Source organism: Stegostoma tigrinum, chromosome 38 (assembly GCF_030684315.1).
Source record: "Stegostoma tigrinum isolate sSteTig4 chromosome 38, sSteTig4.hap1, whole genome shotgun sequence".
Lineage (NCBI taxonomy): Eukaryota > Metazoa > Chordata > Chondrichthyes > Orectolobiformes > Stegostomatidae > Stegostoma > Stegostoma tigrinum.
Window position 1 is genome coordinate 12,747,415 of NC_081391.1, and position 25,995 is coordinate 12,773,409.

General features: G+C 41.7%; 1 protein-coding gene across 4 annotated transcripts in view; it reads left to right on the forward strand.

The window, feature by feature from the left end:
* The first annotated feature begins 5,743 nt into the window (after nucleotides 1–5,743).
* LOC125447273 (cdc42 effector protein 1-like) overlaps nucleotides 5,744–25,995 on the forward strand; it is a 29,005-nt gene continuing 8,753 nt past the window's right edge. For 2 of the 4 annotated variants that reach the window (XM_048521567.2, XM_048521571.2), the window contains exons 1-3: nucleotides 5,744–5,901; nucleotides 17,215–17,259; nucleotides 23,438–24,623. In XM_048521567.2, the coding sequence (XP_048377524.1) occupies nucleotides 24,200–24,623 (424 nt within the window). In that variant the 5' untranslated portion in view covers nucleotides 5,744–5,901; nucleotides 17,215–17,259; nucleotides 23,438–24,199. Of the gene's footprint in view, nucleotides 5,902–17,214; nucleotides 17,449–23,437; nucleotides 24,624–25,995 lie in introns of all 4 variants that reach the window. The other 2 variants (XM_048521568.2, XM_048521569.2) reach the window with 2 other exon arrangements.

Below are 25,995 nucleotides of genomic sequence, written 5' to 3' on the forward strand. Positions count from 1 at the left end.
GTGGTGCACACTGTAGCCATGTTGTTCTTTTGGTGGAGGGAATGAATGTTCAAATTGGTTGCTTGGGTGCCAAATTAGTAGGTTGCATTGTTCTTGATGTGTTTTGCCATATTGGGCTTTGGCTACCAACTATGGATGGCTTGTGTCACCAATCCTGATTTCTAATCTGAATCTGAAGTTTTGTCTAATTTTTAGCAATACAGGATAAACCATTGTAGATTTCTAACAAGAGGCACTTATCTTACATAACAAGTTGTGATTTAGATATTTCTAATCAACTTGTTTAGAGATGTTATTACACACCTCTGGAGCATGTGGGACTTGAACCCAGGTTCCCCTGGCTCAGATGTAAGGATATGACCATTGCATCAGATGAGCCACCAAATTGTGGCTTATTTCTGATAGCAATGATAGCAACAGGTAAAATTAATATTGACTGGTTACACATAATTATAACAATCAGAAGTCAAAGATGACCCATCCCTATCCATCAGGATGTCACACAAGACTGCCCAAATCTCCACTCCAAAGTAGTGTTATATCATCAAATTGGGCAGAACTAATGCAACCTAAACATTAAGTCCAACAGTTTTGGGTCTTTTCAGTATTGTTGGTGCTGAGAGTATACCATCACGCTTCTGACTTGTGCTGTGTAGGTGGTGGACAGACTTTGAGGAGTCATGAGGTGAGCGACATGCCTCAGAGTTCCCAGCTTCTGACTTTCCATTGTAGTCCCAACATTCATGTGCCTAGTCTAGTTTAATTTCCAGTCTAGGTTAACCCTCATGATGTGGATTGCGGGTTATTTAGAGAAAGTAATATTGTACAATGTCAGGGGAAGATAGTCAGATTCTCTCAGAGATAATGGGAACTGCAGATGCTGGAGAATCCAAGATCACAAGTGTGGAGCTGGATAAACACAGCAGGCCAAGGAGAATCTTAGGAGCACAAAAGCTGATGTTTCAGGCCTAGACCCTTGAAATGTCAGCTTTTGTGGTCCTAAGATGCTGCTTGGCCTGCTGTGTTCATCCAGCTCCACACTTTGTTATCTTAGGTCAGATTCTTTATTGTCACAGGTGCTCATTACCTGGCACTTGTGTGCTGCTAAGGTTACTTAAATAGAATTGAAAAGTAGGGAGATTATGTTAAACCTCTCCAGAAACTGAAGTAAACTGCTCTGTGATCAGTCTTAGTCCCAACCTTATGTAAAAGATAAAGAGGCACTGAAGGAAAAAATATTAATATGGACTATACCAAAACTGAAAAGATATCTCTGTGAGAAAAATTAAACTGAGCTGGGAAGGAACATCATCTCAAAGCAGTAAGGGATTGATAAGGTAGCCATATAGAAAATGCTTCCACTTCTGGGAAAGACGAAGACTGGACATCATAAATATAAGAAAATCTATTGACAAAACCAATACGGGAATCGAGAAAATCTTATTTACCCAGAGGGTGATTAGAAACTTGAATACACCATGGCATGAAGTAGTTGAGATGAGTGGCAGAGATGCATGTAAAGGGAAACTACATAAACACGAGGAAGTAGAGAATAGAAAGCTTGCTTGGCTCGGTTTAATGATGGGAAATGGTAGAATGTTTTTGTAGAGTTTAACCTGTAAAAGTCCATCTGGTTCACTAATATTTTTTAGGGAAGGAAATCTACCATCCTTTCCTGATCTGGCCTACATGTGACTCTAGATCCACAGCAGTGGGGTTGATTCCTAACTGTCCTGTAAAATAGGTGAGCAGGTCACTTGATTCAAGGGTAGTTAGCGATGAGCAATAAATGCTGGACTTGCCAGCAACATTCACATCCCAGGGAAACATTTTTTTAAAATCTCTCTTGATCACTGGTTGAGATTATTGACCCACCTTCATGGATTTGCTAACCCAGAAACACCAGTCTTTTCTGAATCAATCAGTCCTATCAGTAAGCATAAATCTGTGTAGCAGGTGAGATTAAATCCTACAAAAAGGGTTCCGTGGAAGATAATCTATCCTGTTACAGGAGAACTGACAAGCACTGGTCAAAATTGTATCCACTCTTTGCTGCAACATCTGAAGCGGGAAACAAGAAATTAGTAACTACAAGGTTTAAATTATGTTGTTTTGATTTTATCAGCATGTTGAAGTTTGAAGATTTGTCTGAACTGGCCAGTCACTGTGTGGGTGTATTCAGTGATTGGAGGGAAGGGGAGAGACAGAAAATCTCAGCTGATCTGACACTACCTGTAAATTCCAATTACTTGCCAAATGCATACCAGACATAGAACAGGGATTCCTTGCGGGGGTTAGAATAGGAGCCCGAATATTTTCTTCCCCTATTTATTTTGACCTCTCCCAAAACAAGTGTCTCCAGCCAGGAGTGTAGCTTTTTTCAAACAGATGCATTACCTCGGGGCTGACTCTACCATGCCTCCTACCCTAAACCCAACATCCTCCCCATCACCCCACGTACTTTTCATCAAAATGCACCAGCAGGTTGCATAATGTGCAGCATGCAGGTGTGAAACCAGGTATTATTCTTGTTTAAATAAAACAAGAACTGTGGATGCTGGAGGTCTGAAGCAATGACAGAAATTGCTGGAGAAACACAACAGGTCTGGCAGTTTCTTCTGGGGGCAAAGTGGAGTTTATATTTTGAGTCCAGTGACTCTTCATCAAAACTGTTGACTTGGTGATGCGGTGATGGCATGCTGGCCGCTGTGGAGTTATTTCAATATGGGTGAGAAATAAGTGTTTTGAATCAAAGCATGTGGATGCAATGGGTACTTTTTTTTCTCTAAAACATAAGGTCCTGGATTTAATTTCCACTCTGGAAACACGAGTTCAAAATCTAAGCTTACACCCAGCATTAGGCACAGTGGGACTGTACTTACTTCTGGGTGAGAAGGTGTATGGCCAAGTCCAACCTGACCCAGGTATGTGTTAAAACATCTTACTGGCTGAATAAATTGTTCCTACACGCAGTGCTGCACTGAAGGCGTACTATACTGTCAGAGGTATCACTCTTTCAGGGTTTGAGTGAAGATTTGTAGCTTGGGTCCCGATTGTAGATTTGGGTGTGCTGGTGTCACTCTTGAGTGCCCTTCCTGTCCACTCTCTAGGGGAATGGAAAAGGTGTTTCAGAAACATAACAAAAATTTCTGAAAAATCTCAGCAGGTCTGGCAGCATCTGTGGAGAGAAATCAGAATTAATGCTTCAGATCCAGTAACACTTCTTCAGAAAAGATTTCAAAGGATGAGAGCTTGTGAATTTTTCCTGTGGGTTCACAGAATTCTTACAGTGCAGAAACAGGCTATTCTGTCCAACAAGTCCAAACCGCCCCTCCAAAGAGCATCCCATCCGGGCCCAACCACTAACCTTTCCCCGTAACCCTGCATTTCTCATGGCTAATCCACCTTACTTACACACCCCAGCCACTACAGGTAATTTTGCATGGCCAATCCACATAATCTGCACATCTTTGGACTGTGAGAAGAAACCTGAGCACCTGGAGGAAATCCATGCAGACACAGGGAGAATGTGCAAACTCCACACCGACAGTCACCCAAAGGTGGAATCAAATCTGGATCCCTGGCGCTGAGAGGCAGTAATGTGAGCCAGTGAGCCACTGTGCCGCCCATATTCATCTCTCATTGTGCCAATATTTATCCTCCAACGATCAATGCCGACTATCTGCTTTTGTTCCACTGTTGTTTGCTGGAGCTTGCGATGCACAAATGACAGCAAGGACATCGCAGGATGTCACCCAGACTCTGAAATCAATTTGCAAGTGGCATCACTATTGTCATTTAGGAAAATTTCTTCATTGAAATAATGTCACCAAGAGGGTAAAAATAGGTTAACAACTCACTCAAAACCCAATCAGCACCAACAACACCAGAACATTTCCTCAGTACTGCCCTGGATTATCAGATTGGATTTTATCAGGTGACTAGAGTGAAATTTCTACCTTTTAACACAGAAGCAGGGGTGCTGTGAAGTTACAATTTAGAAGTAGTAGGCCATTCAGTCCTTTGAGTCTGCTCTACCATTTTTGTTTTTTATTCAATAATGGGATGTAGGCATCACTGGCTAGGCCAGCATTTATTGCCCATCCTTAATTGCCCAGAGGGCAGTTAAGAGACATCCACATTGCTGTGGGTTTGGAGTCATATGTAGGCCAGCCCAGGTAAGGATGACAATTTCCTTCCCTGAAAGACATTAGTGAACCAGGTAATGTGTTACAAGATTGATAATAGTTTAGTTTTGATGACACCAGACTGGGACTGACTCTATGATCCAGATTTAATAACTGAAATTGACTTCCATTGTGAGATTTGAACTCATGATCCCAGCATTAGACTGGTTTTTAAACCTAACACAGTGACATTACCACAAAGCCATTACCCAACTTGTTTGTCAATTGAGGCCAATACAGGAATCCCATAACAAACACTTACAAATGCTCATATTTACGAATGCCATCCTATACAGGGGTGTAATTTCAAAGACCCGATGTACGAACGTTTCCTGCACTTATAAATGGCTGCTTTGTATTGCACTGTATTGAATTCTGATTTGCATACAAGTTAACTTGTGAACAGATTCCAGAATGGAATGGAACCTGGGGACTGATAAATCATGGGGGTCCAGTGGTAGAGTAAATAATGTCCTTAACTCTGGGACAGAAGTTCCAAATTCAAGGCCCACTTCAGGTCTTTGTCATATAAGGGTAAGGTCAGACAGTGTGATATGGAGACGCAGTACACATTACTATAAGAAGTGATACTATGTAACGTAATATCGCAGTCTTGATGATATCACAGTAGGATGTTTCTGAAACAAAGATGTTTTCCTTAACTTAGCGGATACTGTAAATATCCTGTGATAGTGCAGTGATATTATAGATATTTTAAATCAATCTCTTCAGACATATTATGATACACCTCTGGAAATTGAACCCAGGTTTCATGGCCCAGAGGCAGGGACACCATCATCTGAATATAAGATAGACTTTAAGTCCATGGAAGTTCAGTTCATAGCATAGGCCATTCAGCCCCTTGAGCATGCTGCACTAATCACGGTTGAGCCAACATTTCGATTTATGCTTGCCTGCCCTTTCCTGTTAATCCTTGATTCCCCTACAGATTAAGAATCTAACTCAGCCTTAAATATATACAAAAACCCATATATACAAAATATATACTGAGCCCCCCAACTCTCTGTGGCAAGGAGATTCAAAGACTTACAATTCTCACAGGAGAAATTCCTCCTCACCTTTTGCTTTGATTGGTGTCCCTTTATTCTGAGACTATGCCCGCTTGTCCTAGACTTTTCCTGAGGGAAAACATCCTCTAGCACTTGCCCTGGCAACTCCTAAGGATCCTATATATTTCAATGAGATCATCTCTCATTCTTCTAAACTCCAATGAGTCCCAGCCTGTTTAGGTTTGTTCATTAGAAAATCTCTCCCTGCCAGAGATCATCCTCGTAAATCGTCTCCGAACTGCCTCCAACGAAACAATATCTTTGCTTAAATAAGTAGTCAACTCCTTCTGCTTTAACATTTGATGATTATGAAATCAGCGTAATTTCTGAAAACAAAATCCGATTTCGAATGACAAGGATTTTGATCCGTTACAAAGGAGTGAGAAGAATCACCCGGTCATTTCTCATTGGGCAATGTTACTATGAATCAAGAGTTGGTCTGTTGCTCCACCCTCCACCCGTTGCACTCTCTCGCTGTTACTTGCAAGTAAGCGTCAAGTAAAGTTTAAGCAGCGAAATAGGGGCAGTATCAAGTTTAGGTCTCGCAGGGAGACTGGGGACAGATAGCTGCAGAGCAGTTGAAGATAATTTAACCTCATTTAAAAATGTGTAGCTGTGAACGCAAGCTGTAGCAGACTGATTGGGTAAGTTATTGGTATTACCGGATATAAAAATTACTGGTGATGAATTTTAGCTCAGTGCCAAGTTGTAGGCTCTTATCAATCTTTGGAAAGTGAAAATCGAACAAAACAGTTGTTTTTAACATGTATGAAGCGTAAAAAAAAGACCCCAATGGAAATTGTTGCAAATTTCTAACTTTCAATACATAGTAATAGGAACAAATTGAGATGTCTGAACAGCATTTCATTATCGTTACTAAAATGTGCTGTTGTTTTACTCAGTCTAAACATGTTGATGTTAAACAGTTTTAAAACTCCTGGAGTGAGAATGAGAGGCTGCAATTTGAACCTAAAGTCTGGCATTGTTCACTCCGTAAGCAAATTCCTGATGTGGGAAAGTCCAGTTTGAAACCTTCATCAGACCTGACTAAAGCGACCTGTACACGCATCTCTTGCTGCAGCATTTCGACTCTTCCTGTTTTTAAGTATCTTTTGGTTTCAAAAAACAAACCTTCTAAACAAAAGTTTGAATTATTTTGCATTTGTATTTGTGACCCTTGATGGATCAACTTTGCGACACAGAGAGTGAATTAGCTCTCTGCACAAACCAAACCCCCTCAGTTGTCGCTATTTTTAGAAGGGGGTAAAAGTAATCCTCCCTCCCTAATGGTAATAAATCGGGCTCTTGAAAGAATGATTTGGGTATTGTGTTGTCTTTATAAAACGGTTTAACATGTCCCGGCCGCTCCGCTATATTCATTTGCTGTTTCAACAGCTTCTTAAATTATATGTTTTTAGAAATTCGATTTATTTCACTAGCTTTGTAATAGCAAGGGACTTAAGAACTAGAATAGTAAATTCGTCTATTAGTACGTGTTTGGGTTTTGTTACTTTGCCATGTGAAAGATAATACATTTCCTTTGTTTGAATTGAAGTGTGTAGACTGAGATGAATGAATGTTTGTTAGTGATTTGGGAATTGATAGTTTATTTAGCAGGTCACAACCCATGGACTATCATCATTATTAACCCTCTGAAATTAAATTTGAGCGTAAAAATTGCCTCAAGTCCTCATTACACAATGCTATTGTCAACTGTGGGTCAGTTAGGAATCTTTGATCCAGACAGTTGTGGCTTCAAGTTCCACTTGACAGTCTGGAGTGTGTCTAGACTGATGCACCACTGTAACTCTAAGGGAGTGCTGCACTGTCAGAAGAGGCCACTTTCCAGTAAGGTTAAGAGGTCTTCTATACCTATTAAAATCAGTGAAAACTGTGCCGTTGTGTTTTATAAGTAAAAGATCCTGTGATGCTTCATTTGAAGCAAATGGTCTCCCGTCTGTCCTGGCCATTGTTTGTCACTCAATCAACGTCATTCAAAATTGCATGATCACTTGTGTGTGTGTGGGGGATCTTGCTGTGCAAAAATGGCTGCTGTCCTACAGTGTGACAATGAATTACTTAATTAGCTAATAAAATGGGTTGGAATATCTTGTATTTATGGAAGGCTTATATGCCAATTCAATTTCATATTTGCAATCCAAACCCTTATAATTACTCTCATTTTTCCAGAATGGTCAACGGGTACAAATGGTAGCTATGTAGTGAGTTTGCCTTTCTATGGATGTATTGTAAGAGTTAATTGAGTGTGGATTTATCATGCAGCAGTCAGCAGTTAAGTCAAACTGAAAGGTGCTGCCCAGTTGTTAATTGCATACAAATGTCATGTACAGTGCAGGCTTGTTAGATTATTTGTTCAGTCCAGACAGAGATCTGGTATTTAGGAGTCTGACTGTAAGGAATCAGACTGGTGAGGATGCATGAATCTAACTTCCATTCTGTGTAGTTACAAACAACTGAAGCTCTCTGTCAGCATTACATTAAGCGGTGAAGGATTAGTTTGCCTCAGGACAACTTTGGCCTCCTGGCAAGAAAATCGAGTTCAAATCCTAGTCTGGACTCATATTTCTACAATTTCTTCCCCTAGAGTGTTGTGTGTACTGGAGGTTTCTTTGGTCAGACTGACAGAAAAGAAACTGTATGTTAGAAGGGCTGGAGGTAGGTAGGCTCTTCCTCTCCTGCTCGATGTGCCTCCTGGTGGATCAGCAGTAGAACAGCCCAGGAGACAGCTGCCGGTTTAACCATCTTCCAAAATAAGGACATGGTGTGAATGCAGGCATGTTACCAAAGGCACAGGAAGGAATAAAATTGTAGGGGAAAATTAGCATCAGAAATTCCAACTGATGACTTTGCTGGTGTTTTCTTTTGATGTTATATGCTGAAATAATTTATTGTCTGTTGTATACGCAGTTAGATCAAATCTGGTCTGCTGCTCACCATGTTGTATAATGGATCGTCACCACAGACTTGCTGAAAGACATAATGGGGATTTTGCTGCCATCATCCTCCTTTTAGGTTGGGATCTTAGGGTATGGCTGGGATAGTGCAGTAGGAGACAACTTCCCGAAGAGGCTCTTGTTTCAAACAAGATTTTGTTTGTTGCGTGATAGCAACTAGGTACAAATTGGTGCAGAGGGTTGGTTAGCTCAGTTGGCTGGATGTCAAGTGATTTCAACAGTTCCTGTACTGGCTGAGGTCACCATAAAGGTTCTGCCTTCTCAACCTTGCCTAGCAATCCTCAGGTTAAACTATCACCAGTAATATCACTCTAATAAGAGTGCAACCCTACAGTGCTCTGGGACTATGGCAACTTTACCTCAGAAGTTGGTGTCGTAGTATTACTAAGACTATGAGGTGACCTTAATAGTACCTCTTGTCTCCTCCGGGGTCCAGAGCTGTCCTCCCACTAAAGTCTGTTTGCGCTCTTCATATTGGCCAGGCTTAATGTACTCCTCAGCAGTAATTCTTAGAGAGCTAAACCCCCCTATACAACTTGCCATTTGGCAGCTTTAAAACCTGAGATGTACGATTTTTTGTTTGATGAGAGTATTAAGTATAAATAGTGAAGATAGAGAACAACCACAACCAATTGAATGGTTGAACAATCCTGAGGGTCTGAACAGCCTCCTCCACTTTGTGTCTCTCTCCTCTATTTTTGCTCCCTAAAACCCATCTCTTCATTGTCAAACCTCATTTGATGAAGGTAAAGTTGCCATAGACTCACCAAACCACAGGGCTGCTCTATCACTAGAGACAAGTCAACAGGTGATGGTTGAACTTGAGGATCACCATGCCTCAGGTGAGGGAAAGATGTTGAGAAGAAGAGTCCTTCACGGTAAGCTCAGCTAGTGCAAGAATTGAACCCACGCTGTTGGTGTCACTCTGCATCACAAACTAGCCATCCAACCAACTGAGCTAACCAACAACCCCCTATGCCACTCCTTGGCTCATGATGCTCCCATGAAGTACCGTTGGAGCATTTGTCTATATTGTACAAAGAGGTCACTAGTCAAGGGCAGAGATTTGACAAAATAAGTAGAAAGGTGAGAGGGAAATTTGGGTAATTTAGTCATTCAAAGGGTAGGGGCTAGACCTCACTCCCTGAAAGAGCTGCAGACGCAAAATACTGGTCATATTTAAAAAAAATAATATTTGGATATGCACTTAAAGCACCATAAGCCTCAGGGCTATGGACCAAAAGGCAGAACATAGGATTAGGCTGAATTGACTTCCCTTGTTAAAGGTGCTGCATAAATGCAAGTGCCTATTATCGTTCCTGTTCACATGAATGTTCTTCAACAACCTATACTTTATGAAAGTCTTGCATGTGGCATACACGCTTCACATTACTCCTACTTCCAGCACCATAATTTTCTGTCAACATTTCTAACTCAAGAACTCAATGTTGACATATACAGTTGCAAGATTGCCACATCAATATTTGCCTGTCACATTGTAATTTCAGGTTTTCTGTCACTAGGTGACAATGTTGTGCCTCTTTCATGTTTGCCACAACCATGAGTTTCATGCTTTCTCCACTCACCAGGGTTGGGAAACCTCTTGTTTTGGATCTGATTCAAAAGAAGTCATTGAGTACTGTAACAAAACAAGTCCCTTCTCTGTGACAGTGCTCCTTGACTGGCTACCTTCACTGCCCTAACAATTCTTCCTCTTTGACTTCCACTCATTGCCATTTGCTTCAAGCAAATGGCAATGTTTGCTGTGTGAGCTGCTGGCACATATTGTTGATCTCTTTTGAATCCATACAATAACATGTTTCACCATTGCCCCTCTGATTGATAGGCAGAGTTTTAAGTACTCCCCAAAATCATAACGAAATGAAATTGCAGAGGCTGTCAACCTGTACCTCTGTGCCCAAGTCAATGTGCTATAAGTAAACAGTGTGAAGAAGGCAGACGCTGGTAGCTTCCAAGTAAGCGCTAAAAGTGAGGGAGTGCGAAGAAAGTAAGCTAAGAGCGCTAAGGTGCATCTCTCTGTCCGCATAACAGCATATTGTGCATATGCATGGCTGTCACTGTGCACAAATTGGCATGACAGAAACTTGCAATTCCAAGATGACCATCAGCTCCAAATTGAAGGGTTGATCAAGTGTCTGGGTTGGTCTGAGAGGAGACGTGATGGATGTGGTTTGGCTGATGCTCTACCAATGCAGTGTTGCGTGAATGAGGGGTCAAGGAGGATGGTGGGCGTGGAACATGCAAGAAGCAATGATGCAATAGCTGGGACAGGTTTACATGGAGCTGGAGCTGCTGGTAAGCATCAGTTTAAACCTTTTAGGAATTTGTGCCATCTCGTCCCTTAGTGAGGGAGAGAGTGGTTGGAAGTGGGATGTAAATGGACCAAGCTGGGGCTCTAATAGGTTGCAAATACATGGAAATAAGGCATTCACCATTCACAGGCCACATCCTAAAGTCATCATTTAAGGCTTGATGGGAAAAATGGGGAATATTTTGTCACCATCAAGGATCTGATTTAATCTTTTCATTTTTGTCGCAGTTGTCGCCATTTTTGCCATGACCACAGAATGGGATAATTCCAACCCACACTGCAAATCTTAGCTTCTTATTGTGTGAAAATGTTCTTCCTCGTGTTATGTCTGGTACTTTTACTCATCACCTTAAATCTGTGTCCTCTGGTTATTGAGTTTTCAATCACTGTGTGCCACTTCTCTAAATTTAATTAATCTTTTAAAGGCTTATATCAAATATCCTTTGGTTTATTGCTGCTCAAAGGAAAACAACCTCAGTTCTGTCCCTGTAACTGTAATCTCTCATCTTTGGAACCATTCTGGTAAATATTTGGACCGTTCTGGTAATGTTGACAACACTTCAGAGGAGTGAATATCAAACAAAGTTTGACACCAAACCATAAAAGGCAGTGTTCGGACTGCTACCCGAAAGCTTGGTCAAAGAGCACCGTTTTTACGAAGCAATCTTAAAGAGAGAGTGAGACCTGAAGATAGAGAAGAATCAGGGAGGAATTTCTGAGGACTAGACCTCAGAACGTGAAGCTTCCAGTGATGGAGAGATTAAAATGATGGGGGAAGCACAAAAGATCAGAATTGGAGGAATGCAGAAACTTCAACCTTTGTGGAGGCCGAAGGAGGTTACAGAGATAAAGAGAGGCAGGGAATTATGGGGGTTGGGGAGGAGATTTAAAATGTGGACAAGCATTTTAAATTTGCCAGCGTAGGTCAGAGAATACAGGAGTCAAGGCAAGTGGAAGTTTTTGGGGACAAAGGCATGTTGACTAAATTAGAAATCTGGTACAGCATGCTTTGTAGTCCTTTCAGGTCTGTGAACTCATGATCAATTTCTAATCTATGGTCTGCCACGTTAATTAGCAATGTCTAGTCTCCAGAACATTTAATTCAACTCCTACATTACAATGCTTAACTAACTGCTAACCATACAGTCATATTACCCATGTGCTATATTGTGCAACATTTTTCCAAATTACAGGCCTGATATAAAAAACGGCAAACGCCAGGTTGCAAATCTACAATCAGTGAGGTATTTCATTACACAGTTTTCATTAAATCAGCTTAAACCTCTGTTCACAAGCATGGCTAAGGACACCTGCTGAATGTGTATCAAGATTCCAATTAAAGACAGTTTTTTCCCCCTTTATTCACTTGTGGGACATGAATGGCATTGGCTGGCCAGCATTTATTGCCCATCCCTAGTTGCCTTTGAACTGAGTAGCTTGCTTGGCCATCTGAGGGAAGTTAAGAGTCAACCACATTGCTGTGGATCTGGAGTCACATGTAGGACAGACCAGGTGAGGATGGCAGATTTCCATTCCAGAAGGACATTAGTGAAGCAAATGGGATTTTTTCCCCCCTGACAATCAACAATGGTTTTGTGGTCATCAGTAGATTCTTAATTCCAGATTATTATTGAATTCAAATTCCATGATCTGCCCTGGAAATATTCAAACCCAGGTCCCCAGAACATTAGCTGAGTTTCTGGATTAATTGTCTAGCAATAATACCAGTAGGTCATTCCCTCCCCATTCTAGCTTGGCTGTTAAATCTCCACTCTTGAACAGTCTGCTGATATCCCATTTGAATGCGAGGAATAACAAGCTTATGACCATAAGAAATAGGAACAGAAGTAGGCTAATTGGCCCCTGTAGTTTGCTCACCATTCAATAGGATCATAACTGATCCAACATTCTATATCTCCACTTTCCTGCCTTTTCCCCATAACCTTTGATTCCCTTACTGATTAAAATCTATCTATTTCGTCCTTAAATATACACCAGGACTCGGCCCCACATATTTCTGTGGCAAGATGTTCCAATGATTCACCATTCTCTGGAAGAGGAAATTCCTCCTTATCTCAGTTTTAAATTGGTGCCCCCTTTTTCTAACACTATGCCCTCTGGTCCTGAACTCTGCTGAGGGGAAACATGCTCTCAGCATTTATCCTGTCAAGCCCTTTAAGAATCCTGTATGTTTCAGTGAGATCACCTTTCATCTAAACTCCAGTGAGTCTAACTTACTTAACCTTTGTTCATAAGACAATCTCTCCCCACCAGGGATAATCCTAGTGAACCTTCTCAACTCTGCCTTCGATGAAATTATGTTTCCATAAATAAGGGCAAATTGCTCAGAGTACTCCAGATGTGATCTTCCCAGCACCTTGTACATTAACAGTAAGACATCCCTATTCCATACGCCAAACCACTTGAAATAAGGGCCAACTTCCATGACCCTTCCTGATTCCCTGCTGACCCTGTGTGCTAACCTTGTGTTTTGTGCACAAGTCCTCCTAAGTCCCTTTATGTTGCAGCTTTTCTCCATTTGCTCTACATTTGTAAGGTAATGTGCACTTCAGCGCGTTTTAACCAATGAATGTCAATGAAATTCTGCTCAGCCTCCCATGTTCTACCTCTGTAAACTTGAGGGTAATCTAAAAACTCTCCTTTCCCGTGTCCTTCCTCACACCGAGATCCGTTCACCTATCACCCCTGTGTTCCCAGATCCGTGATAAAATTTGAAAACTCTGATCGTTTCCAATGCCCTCCATCTTTGCCCCACCCTATATCTGAAATCCCCTCCAGCCTTGAGGATATCTGTGCTCCTATAATTCTGAACTCTTCAGCATCTCCAGTTTTGACCTCTCCAACACTGGGCCTTTTTCCTTTATTCCTTCATGGGATGAGGGCATTGCTAGCCAGGCAGCATTTATTGTTCATCCCTAATTGCCCAGAGGGCAGTTAAGGGTCAACCACATTGCTGTGGGTCTGGAGTCACATTGTATGCCAGACCAGGTATGTATGGCAGTCTCCTTCCATAAAGGGATTTCTCTGACAATCAGCAATGTATTCATGGTCATCTTTAGAGTCTTAATTCCAGATATTTATTGAATTCAAATTCTATTACCTGCTGTGGCAGGGTTCAAACCAATCTGCAGTGTTATCTGGATCTCCAGATTATCAGTCCAGCACTAAAATGACTAGACAATTGCCTCCCCTAGTTCTGGGAATTGCGTGAACTCAGGAATTTGCTTTCCATATCACCCCTGTCAGTGGGAGGTGAGGTAAGAGAGTAAAGCTGTTCCCATTATTTGATGCTACAAGACCAAGTGGATGCCAGTCAGGGAAATGTAACAAATCTATTTCCCCTGGAGCCAATGCCCTGGAATTTGCTGCCTACAAACATGTGGGAAATGGTGACAATCAATCAGTTAAAAAGATAATTACATGTATACCTGAAAGAACCTGCAGGGCTAAGGGAGTGAAGCAGGGGAATGAGACTATTTGGATTGCTCCATAGAGCAAGAGTGGTCTACACTTGAAGGGACAAATAGTCTCCTTCTGTGCTGTAAATAAAGAGGCCTGTAACCTGAACCATCAATCTGATTTTGTCTGTTTGAATTTCTATTTCCATTCTGTCAAACTACAAACCCCAACCTCCCCCACTCTGCCTAAATCTGAACAATGCTCCAACTGTAAGTTCACACCCAGTGCAGAATGGGAAATATAACTTTGCGAAAAGTAATATTTGTAGACACTTCATTTCCACTCATTGTGTCATCCGTCTCCTCCTCCATCATTCCCCTCTATCAAATTTCTTTTCTAACGTCATTCTTCACTTTTCTTTCAATTAATCTGAACAATTGACCTGCCCCAATCTGTGTTTTTACCTGTATTAAAATCTTACATCGAACCTTTTGTTCATCATGTTTCTTTTTGTCCTCTAACTGTCCCAGGTTAAGAACTGAATTACAAAACAAATTGAAATTAGTGATTCTTTTGAAAGCAAACATTAGTAAAAGTCCATCAAAGTGAGACTCCAGGCCGTGATGGATGTTCATATCCGTCATGGGTCAAAGGTCACCTGCCAGATTGCATGACCTCATTCCTTACGCCTTCAAGGCATGAACATTCTGATGGGCTGTTACTCTCTGAAAACCCCCTGTCCCCAGCTCTCTAAAATAAAATTCAATCTGAAAACATGTCCCCATCTGGAAAAGTTTACTTTGTCTGAGATATTGTGTAAGACAGTAAAACTCATAGTTCTTGACATGGCTGCAGAATAACAGAGTTTGTTCTCATGACCTCACCAACCACTAAAGTTTGGCTTGGATGATGATTAATTTTTTTGTGGCTTTGACAATTCCATTCTAGACATGTTTCATGTCTGTACCCCTGTAAACAATTCCTTTATAACCTGGACTCCAACTCATCTCTACATTGAGGCCTCTTCTGCAGTACTGTATCCAGTTCCACTGTTAAAAGGATAGTTTTACACTAGAGAGAGTTCAGAAAAGATTTAACAGGAATTTTGCTGGGAATGGAGGGTTTGAGTTATAAGAAGAGGCTGGATGGGCTGGGACTTTTTCTCCTGCAGCGTAGGAGGTTGAGGGATGACTTTATTGAGGTTTATAAAGTCAAGAGGAGTATGGATAATGAGAATGGCAGGCATCTTTTCCCTAGGGTTGGGGATTTCAAGATTAGGGGGCGTATTCTTGCGTTAAGAAGAGAAAAATAAAAAAGAACACGAGGGGTCACCTTTTAGCAGAGAGAGTGGTTCGTGTGTGGAATGAACTTCCAGAGCAAATGGTGGATGTGGGTATGGTTACAGTGTTTAAAAGACATTTGGATAAGGACATGAATAAGAAATGTTTGGGATAAGGGCCAAGGGCAGGTAGGTGGGACTAGTTTAGTTTGGGGTTACAGTCAGCATAGACTAATTGGACTGAACAGTCTGTTTCTGTGCTGTATGACATTAAGAGGGTTGGACACCCTGCAGCATGGCTGTCATGACTCCTAGCCTTATCATTTTAGCACTTCCTTTCCTCGTGATGGTCAACGGACACATTAGCATCTTGGTTGGCACCTGCTGTCAATCTGACAAGGGCAGTCTTGTCCACAGGCAGTGCTATAAACATACAATTGGGTAGCTATTATAATGCATGGAAAGAAAATCTTTCATTTAAGATGACATATTTCACAACCATCAAAAGTCACACTCTGCTTCAGTCAAGTAAGTGTAGTCACTGTCGTATTGTAGGAAACGCGGCCACCAATTTGTGCAATGCAAGCTCCCACCAGCAAATGATGATGACCAATTCATCTTGGTTTTTTGTGATGTTGATTGAGGGATAAGCATTATCCAGGACACTGAAAGAGGTGGGGGCAGGTGGAGGAGGAGGGCTGGAGATAGACTGCACTTCTCTAGAAATAGTTCCACAAGATCTTCTGCACCAACCCCAAGCAGGTAGAGAGGCATTAGTTCAATGTCTCATCTGTAAGGTGACAGCCCCAATTTTGCAGCACTCCCACGGTACTGCAGTGTGGCCTTCATTATTTTGCCTTCACACCCTGGAATTGAGAGACTCAGGGCTGAGAGTGCAGCTGGCTAAGACACACTCTAGGGGGTTGAATTGGAATTACATCATTGTTATTGAGGATTCAATAAAGTTTAATGGCAGTTGGAAGACTAAATGGCCGCCTTCTGTTCCCATATTTTCTATGTGATTCTCTTAAATGCGAAAAGGTTTGCCAGAGTGAACAAAGAGGGAATGTTTCCAGTTGTAGGACAAGAGCATAACAAGAGGTCACCTGATATGTTATTCACCAAGAAATCTATGCTTATTCATTCTTAAGACATATGTAATAATATTCTTCTGTAAAATGCAACACAAACAAGGTACATGGATTCTGTTCATTTGAAGATCTCTGGACTTATTTACCGCGAAATGAATATATGTAATATCTATTACATATACATGGCCTGTGCCTTAAGAGCTGCAATACAAAGAACCCACGATTGTGGAATAACATCCAGGCATTTGTTTTATTTGCATATTGAGATTTCAAAGACAACACTGTCTCAATGCTTTGGAGAGAGGTGGGCACTGCAAGGGATACAGAGCTTTATCTCCGCCTCCAACACCATTTTGATTTAGTCCCTTTCCTGTCTCCATACCTCCCCTTCGCTTTTCATAGTTTGTATTGCCCTTAATGGGCTTTTCATGGAAATATCTAATTGGCTACATGGCTGCTTTACTGGTGGTAGTTAGCGTTTCAAAAGGGAAACAAAATAAAGAGTCCCAGTGATTTGGGTAGTGGGAAAGTCATTCAGTTGTGTACGATAACACCTCTGGGTATAAAAAGAGGGAAAAAGAAAGCAAGCAAATGAAAAATTAAAGGCAATGTCACTCTCAAGGTAACATCACAAATATGAGTGTTACTGGTGGGGCTAGTATTTTTTTGCCCATCTCTAATTGCCCCTGAAAAGATAGCAATGAGCTAACTTCTTAAACTGCTGCAGAGCACGTCATGGTGATGCACACACATCGGCAATTAAGAAATGGTGATATGTTTCCATATTGGTATGGTGTGTTGTCTGGAGGGAAACTTGCAGATGGTGGTGTTCTGATGAATCTTCTCTCCTGTTTCTCTAGGTGGTAAAGGTCACAGGTTTAGAAGGTGCTGTTGAAGGAGCATTGGTGAGTTGTTACAGTATACACTACTGCCACTTGAGCATCACGGATGGAGGGAGTGAATGGTTAAAGTTGGTGGACGGTGTGCCAATCAAGTGGGCTGCTTCACCCAGGAAGAATTCCTTCCTGAGTGTTGTTGGGGCTGTACCCATCAGACAATTGGAGAGTGTCCTGTCACACTCCTGAATTATACAAGTAAGCAATTTAGAAAAAATATTTTTACCCAAAGATCATGGAACTCACTACTGGAGGGAACGGTTGAAACCAATAACATAGATGCATGTAAGGGTATGCCTGATAAACCAATAATGGAGAAAGGTTTGAGTGGAAAATGAAGGCCAACGTGGACCGATTGGGCCAAATGGCCCTGTTTCTGAGCCAACTCTCCTGCATATGAACTGATTGGAAAGTGAAATCACAGTACAGTAATAACTTTTGCCTATCCCAACCTGGTTGTTGACTAAAGAGATAACTGCAGACATATAGACAACTTATAGGGCGTGTTATAATACAGACTGGTGGTTATGTGAAGGAAAAAGACCCAAAACAAAGAGTTTAGTCAGGGTAATTAATAGAGTGGGAGAGAAATTAGCTTTCAAAAAGTAGAGAGATGGTCAAGGCTATAGGGCTAATTTGGATAGTGATCTTGAAAGTGCATTAAATCATCAAGACTTAGCTGGCAAAAAAAGGTTCCAAAGTCTGTAGCTTTGCTGTGGAGTCTCCAGGCCATGACTATTGACCTCTGAGACACCATGATGAGCAAAACCAGGGGAAAGTCATTGACATAATGAAAGGAATTGTACCTTTTTCGTTTTCCTGGAAACGAAAGTTTGTTTAACTGGATGAGGCTGGTTGTCGGTGGAAGGCTGTGTGAGGAAACTTCCAGGTAATATCCAACCAGTGCTGGCACTCCTACCTGGACATAACCGAGAGGGTGAATGTGCAGGGGTTTGTTGCTGAAAGCTGAAGGCCGTGCTGTTACAAATCCTGCTGTGGTGAGAATAACCTGACTGGACTGAGATCATAGTACGCAAATGCATTACGGAATGTTTTCCCAAAGCAAGTTGGTGCCAATAGACACCTTAAAGCAGATAGTTCCTGGGCAGAACAGTCAGAGTTGTACAGCACGAAAACAGACCCCTCACTTCAAATCGTCCATGCTGACCAGATATCCTAAATTAATCTGGTCCCATTTGGCAGTATTTGGCCCATATCCCTCTAAACCCTTTCTATTCACATACCCATCCAGGTGCCTTTTAAATATTGCAATTGAATCTGCCTCCACCACTTCCTCTGGCAGATCATTCCAAACATGCACCACCTCCATGTGAAAAATTTGCCCCTTAGGTCCCTTTTATATCTTTCCCCTGACCTTAAACCCATGTCCTCTAGTTTTGAACTGCCCCACCCTGGGAAAAGACCTTGGATATTCACCGTCTTCATACCCCTCATGATTTCATAAACTTCTATAAGGTCAGCTTCTGATACTCCCCCTGTAGTTCAAATCCTCAAACCCTGGCAACATCATTGTTAATCTTTTCTGAACACTTTCAAGTTTTACAACCTATAGCAGGGAGACCAGAATTGGACGCAGTATTCAAAAATGTCCCATACAGCTGCAAAATGACATCCTAATTCTTAGTCAAATTACTGACCAATAAAGGCAAGTGTACCAAATGAGGAGCAATTTCTTCATCCAGAGAGTGGTGTGCATGTGGAATTCTCTGCCCCAGAAAGCAGTTAAGACCAAATTATTGAATGTTTTCAGGAATGAGTTAGGTACAGTTCTTACAGCTAAAGGGAGCAAGGGTTACAGGGAGCAAGTGGGAACAGGGGACTGAGTTGGGTGATCAGCCATGATCTTATTGAATGGCGAAGCAGGGCAGAATGGCCTTGTCCTCTGCCTATTTTCTATGTTACACTAGTTTAGTGAAACAATCCTAATTTAATCATTAAATGTAGTGTTTTATTACTCTGAGGAGAAGGTGAGGTTTGAATTGAAGTCTTCTGGTCACTGTCATCTTTCCGATAGTTCAGAATAACAAGTTGTTGATTGTTTTCTGCTTTTCATACAATGATGCATCCAGGATGGTGAGTTCAGCGCTGGTATGTAATCTCCATGTATAAAGGTGATTAATGCAGGATGATAAATTACATTGCTTTGTATTTGTTAATGGGCTATGGTTGTCCCTGGTCAGGCTGAACATTCCAGGGCAATTATGGATAGGCAAAGTGCAGTGGTGAGCTGCCTTTTCAAATGGTTAAGTTTTCAGGGTGTAGGGCTACCCACACTTCCAGTAATTTGACCCAGCAATAACGAAGAAGTGGATATGTGGTTTGACGTTAAGATACTGCATGACTTGGAGGAGGACTTGAAGCTAACAGTGTACCATATATCTGCTGTCTTGTTCTTCCAGATGGTATTGGTCACAGGTTGTAAAGTGCTATGGAAAGAATGGGAGAGAACCTGACCACTTGGTAATTAAAAGTCCAAAGTCATTAACCAACACAGGATTGGATTTGACCGTGTCACTTCCTTACCTTGTGATAGCCTAGTTACGGTTGTGGACCAGCTGCGAGCATTCTGGTCTCTGTGTTTTGTGTTTAAGCCCCACTCCAGGTCTTGAGCACAGAGGAGAAATGCTGGTGTTCCGCAAATGTAGGACTGAGTGAGTGCTGCACTGTCAAAGGTGCTGTCTTCCAGATGAGATGTTAAACAGAGGCATTCTCAGTTTGTTCAAAAGGATGTAAAAGATTCCATGCCACTATTTCAAAGATGAACAAGGATTTAATTTCTTGGTGTACTGGTCCTTAATCAACTTGACGAGAACAGATTTTTTGGTTATCACTGTAGAAATGTGTGATCTATGCTCTTGAGTGTGCACAGCAACAGGTTCAATTGAACATAATCATATATGGAGGATAGTAATAGAGGACAGCTTGGAGCCCTACATACTCTTGCTCTGGTTCCAAATGAATAAAAGCAGAATACTGAAGATTCTGGAGATCTGAAATAAAACAGAAAATTGCTGGAGAAACTCAGCAGATCTGGCAGCTTATGTTGAGCGAAACAGAGTTAACGTTTCAGGGCCAATGTCACTCTCCTTTGGATCCAAAGATTTGTATTGATGCAAAATATTAACTCTGCTTTCTCTCCAGGGATGCTACCAGATATGCTGAGTTTCTGCAGCAATTTTCTGTTTCCATTCAAGCTCCACATGATCTGATGTCATTGTGTCATACCTCTAATTTGCACGTGCTCTGTAGTAATACATAGCAGAAAGATAAATTCAACCCTTTATTCTACAACAACCGCACTGTTCTTCATTGGAACTTGCTGTGCACTTATTGGCTGCTGCATTTCTTACATGACATCATGACCACATTTTAGAGGGGCATTGTTGCCTACAGAGTAGACTTGAGATGTCCAGCGGTCAAGAAAAACACAAAAATGTTTTTATCTTCCCTTTCACAAACCTCCTGCTGTGTCTCAGTGAGGAGCACCACCACTTAGCGAGTCAGAGAGTTCAGGGATGACAGTTCCTTCTGCAAGCACGTCAGTACAAAATCTCAAATGAAATATTTCCTAAGACTGAAGTTTTTCACAAGTTTGAACCTGTCCCTAAAGAACGAGGGTGGTGCCTTGAAATGCAGAGCTGAGAAAGGTACAACTTTGGCTCCCTCACCATTTCCCTATTTCTCGAGTCAGGCCAGGAGGTTATGCTTAGATTTCTCGTGTCTTTCTGTAGCAACAACCTGCATTTCTATATTACCTTTAACAAGGTAAGTCATCTGAAGGTGTTGCACAGGAATGACATTTGACCAAGCCACGTGAAGAAATACGAGAACAGATATCCAAAATGTTTGGTCAAGGGTGAGCTTTATGTAGCATCTTAATTCACAGCTAAGGGCCTTGGCAACTGAAGGCAGGGCCACCATTGATGATGTGATTAAAATCAGGTTCAAACACAGAACAGCTCAGGTGAAGTTTAAATCATATAGTCATGTTTCAACACCAGAATATTTATGAATTCCTGCTTATCAGGCTTGGAAACTGTTCCAGTCCCCTGCTTAATGCCAGCAGGTTTGTCAATCACCTCAGGAAAAGGTTTGCCGAACAAGGTAGAGTAGGGATGAGGCCTTAATCATAACACAAGGCCCCACTAATGCATGAGCGTTTCATTACTCTTAAAGAATTTGACTTGCCTGATATACTTCAAATCTTCAGAATCCCAAGCCTACCTATATTGTTGGCTCTTTTTCATGAATCTTCATAGCTGCAATTTTTGATAGGGGATGGATTCTCAGACTGATTATCAGCCTGAAGTGAGCCACATCATAACACCCTTTCCGTGGCCAATACATCCTGGGATAAGACTTGAATCTGGACTTTCTCACCTAGAGATAGGGATGCTGCTACTGTACTCCTCCCACACTATTGGCTCAAAGGATTTAAAATAAGCGAAAATCAGACACTCAATGTGTTAATGATTATGCTACGATTGCAGATGCATGTCAGAGAGGACTGATGTTTTTCTCTCTTCCTCCATTCCGGAGCTATGGATAGAGATGGTGGAGGCTCCAACATTTTTCTCAACGCAGGTGGCATGGTGGTTGGCGCTGCTACCTCACAGTGCCAGGGACCCGGGTTTGATTCCATCCTCGGGCAACTGTCTATGTGGAGGTTACACATTCTCCTTGTCTGCATGGGTTTCCTCTGGGTGCTCTGGTTTCCTTCCACAGTTCAAAGATGTGCAGGCCAGGTGGATTGGCCATGCTAAATTGCTCATTGTGTTCAGGGATGTGTCGATTAGGTGGGATTTAAGGGGCTGGGTCTGGGTGTGATATCTTAGGGTCAGTGTGGACTTGTTGGGCTGAAGGGCCTGTTTGCACACTGTAGGGATTCTATACTATCCATTCTACGCAGCCGATCAGGAACATCTCCAGCTGTTAGTGCCTGTCATCAATATGTGTTGGGCGGAATTTACAGGTTTATACACAATCTGTTTTGGTCATTTTACAAACTTCCTTTGGCCATCAAGTCCTGGAATGGCACTCAAACTCAATATGTGGCTCAAATGCAGGGGTTTTGCACACTGCACAACAAGATCACCTCCCATTTATTGGACCTCTCCCATCCATTTATTTGTACCTTTTTTTGCGGTCGCTTTCCTTTTCTCACACACACTGCTTTGCTGCAGGGTCCACAAGTTGGCACAGTGTCCTCTAACTAGCAACCATCATTGTTCTCTTGTGCAGGACCAACCAGTGAATGCTGGTGTCTGAGATAAGGAAGCATTTCAGGTAACACAATCAATCCAAACACCATCTGCCCCCTTAAGTGGGCATTAAAGATCCCATTGCCCTAATTAAGTAACTCACAGGGGACCTTCTGCCTAGTGGCTGGGATAAATCTTTATCCCTCAGTAAACATCACAGACAGATTAATTACCTGATGGAGAATTATGGGACCTTGCTGTGCACTAGTCATGTGCCACATTTCAGGAACAAAATAAGCATCAGAAGCCCTGGAACCTGCCACACTATTCGTAAATTTATAGCAATGACAATATTCAAACATTCTTCATCAGGTATCAAGTGATTTGGGGGAGTCTTAAAGTTGTGAAAGGTGTCATGGCAACACAAAGGTTCTGAGACTCTGGCACTGTGGAAACCCCTCTATTACATATTTTAGCAAAACAACAGCTAGAATTATTTACATCTTTCAGTTTAAAATGGGCTTTAGAACTTTTATTTCACACAAGAAAGTAAGTTTGAATATTACTGAAAAGGGAGACTGGTTACCATAAAGGCGTGCACTCGCAAGGACGTTCACAAGAATGCCAAATTTCACATCAATCAAAACTATTTATACACCAGAAGGACAAGTGCTGATTGTTTGGCAGATCAACTCCGATTGGCCAAGAAATTGTTAGGGAGAAAGCAATAAGAAACTAATAGCATCTCAAACTCCTGTGTAATTCAGATTTTAAAAAGTACAAGGCTTGAACATATTCTTTTTGTTTGCAGAGAATGGGCCCCTATATGTGAATGTGTGTCAGTTCTAATGCATGTAAATGCATTGAGAAATTCAGTTATTTATTATCCCAGAGATGATTTATATTCAATTTTCTGTGGTTTGATGCTATTTTTAGTGAGTCCATGTCTTCTATTTTATTTACAGGCCCTTTGACATCTAAAGCTGGAGCTACCCTAAGATTTGACTCTTTAATTGATGAGTGCATCTAACAAGCAGCCCTTCTGTGTGCACTGAGCTTAAATTGGCTGAATCTCCATCTTTTACGCTGACAGCTTCTGAAACTCCTAACAATGAAACCACACTCTTTGCCTAAACCTCCACCCAAGAAGCTGTGCCCTGCAGAACAACCCTAGACAGTAAACTGTCTGCTGAAAATCCAACGGTGAATTTCATTTATAATTAACAGAAGGGTCACATGAGACTATTACATCACACCTCTCCCACAAACCAGAAGTGTTAACGGCCAACCCAGTCCAAGTTTAACATCAGAAACTAGAAGATAGCAAAGAAAACAAAATCTCTGTATGACCACCCCTGATAATCACATAACTTTTGTATTCAAAGTAAATCACTTTAAAAAAATATAGAAAATATTTTCTGTCAATCTGATTATTCCTGCTCTCAGGATATCAGTAATCAAGTCAAGACTAGTGTAAAATTCATTCTTTTTAAAAAAACACTACAAATGATTTGAAATTTTAAAATTTTCATACCTCTGTCAAAATTACTTTATGGGAAAATTAGTTACCATTCAGTTTTATTTGGCATTCCTATGTTAGGGTTCAGGTTGTGCTGATGTATCTGATTTTGTACAAGTCCATTTGTCTTGCAAGAAACTCCATCAGTCTTCTGTACCCTCACAGTTCCTCAAGTCAATAAATTTGTAGGGACACTGAAGATTCAAAAATGAGTTTGGGAAAGTTGCCAGTCTTCAAGAACCTGGTCTCCAACTCTCATGGCAAGCGTAGGTTCAAGTCCGAGCTGACCCCTGACATGATTAGCTCACCATTGGGTGATTTCCGGCACACCATGCATGTAGGCCGGGGTGGAGATGTGTTTGGTGACACCTCCTTCCTCAGTGACCATGGAGGGGAGAAGGCGCGCGAGACTGCGAAGTCCAACCCACTCGTCCGAGCACTAAGGAATGTGAGGAAGCCACCAATGAGGAGCCGCAACAGTAGCCGAGAGATGTCACCTCCACCAGCAGTGTCCCCAATTATTAAGAATGCTGTTTCCTTGCCACATCTGTTAGAGACAAAGAATGGGTCAGTGGAGCGACTGAATTTCAAAAGCATGATGTCAAGTCCAGGAGTGATGGATGGATCATACGGTAAATTCCAATTAACCCTCCATTCATCCTTAATCTCCTTCCATTCTCTCTTTTCCTTCATCTCTGAAGAATACCAGGTTAAAATGCTGGTCAGACAAAGTTCACTCATGTATAATCAGATATTTATTTTTCAGTTCACACATCACAAATTCCAACCACACTCATTCCCACATCCACTCAAGCACCTCCCAGTTGTAGATATTTTATAATCAATCTGTTCAGACATGTTATTGCACACCCCTGAAGCAGGTGGGACTCGAACCCGGGTCTCCTGACTCAGAGGTAGGGATACCACCATTGGCCACAAGAGCCCTTATTATCCCACAATTATTTTTATTCATATCTGAAAATGTTATCACACAACCAAACAGATTTTTCTTACGGCCAGTAAATTACCCATGTTTCCCAATTGCTCCCCAATTATCCTTCAATAAACAGACAAACATCACATGCTCCCTCATTCCATTTGATCTCATCCTGAAAGAACTTACAGGTTAATAACACTCATCCTGCCCAATCCTCTCTCTTTTCAACTTCTCCCATGTCTTCGCAGGCTCTCCTCCTTTTACCATTCATATTTCTCATTCCCTTACCCCTTAAGCCCTAATCGCTTTTCCTTTACCCTCTTCTCTCTTTCACCTGACTCTCTGCCCAATTCCATCTCACTTTACCCCTATCGCCCCATCTTTCTTATGCCCTTTTTAAAAACTCTTTTTTCATGAAATGTGCGCATAACTGCAAAGGCCAGCATTTGCTGCCCATCCCTGATTGCCCTTGAAGTAAGTGGCTTGCAAAGCCATTTCCGAGGGCAGTTAAAAGTCAACTACATTGCTGTGGGTCTGGAGTCACTTTGAGGCCAGACCAGATAAGGATGGCAGGTTCCCTTCCCTAATTAAATGAGACTTTCCAATCAATGATGGTTGCCATGGTCACCATGACTGAAATTAGCTTCATGTTCCAGATTTATTCATGAAATGAATTTAAATTCCATTCTTTGCCATGCTCTCCAGAGCAGTAGGTTGGGCCTTTTGATGGTTATAAGGAAGGACTGCAGATGCTGGAATTCTGAAACAAGAACAAAAATTACTGAAGAAACTCAGCAGGTCTGGCAGCATCCATGAGGAGAGGGTTACCATTTTGAGTCCAGCCACCATTCTTCAGAACAGTTCCAAACATATGACCCCATTTCCATCTCTGCTCTCTCCTCACCACTCCGTACTACCCGTAATACCCTAAACCCTCTGCCCTCCCATCATTTTAAACCAGCGATGGTAAATGATGCATACTGGTCTAACTTGTCTGTATGCCTCAAAATGAAAGCTCCATGCAACCAGTACCTTCATTTCCAAATGTTTTATTTTCCTAGCGAGTT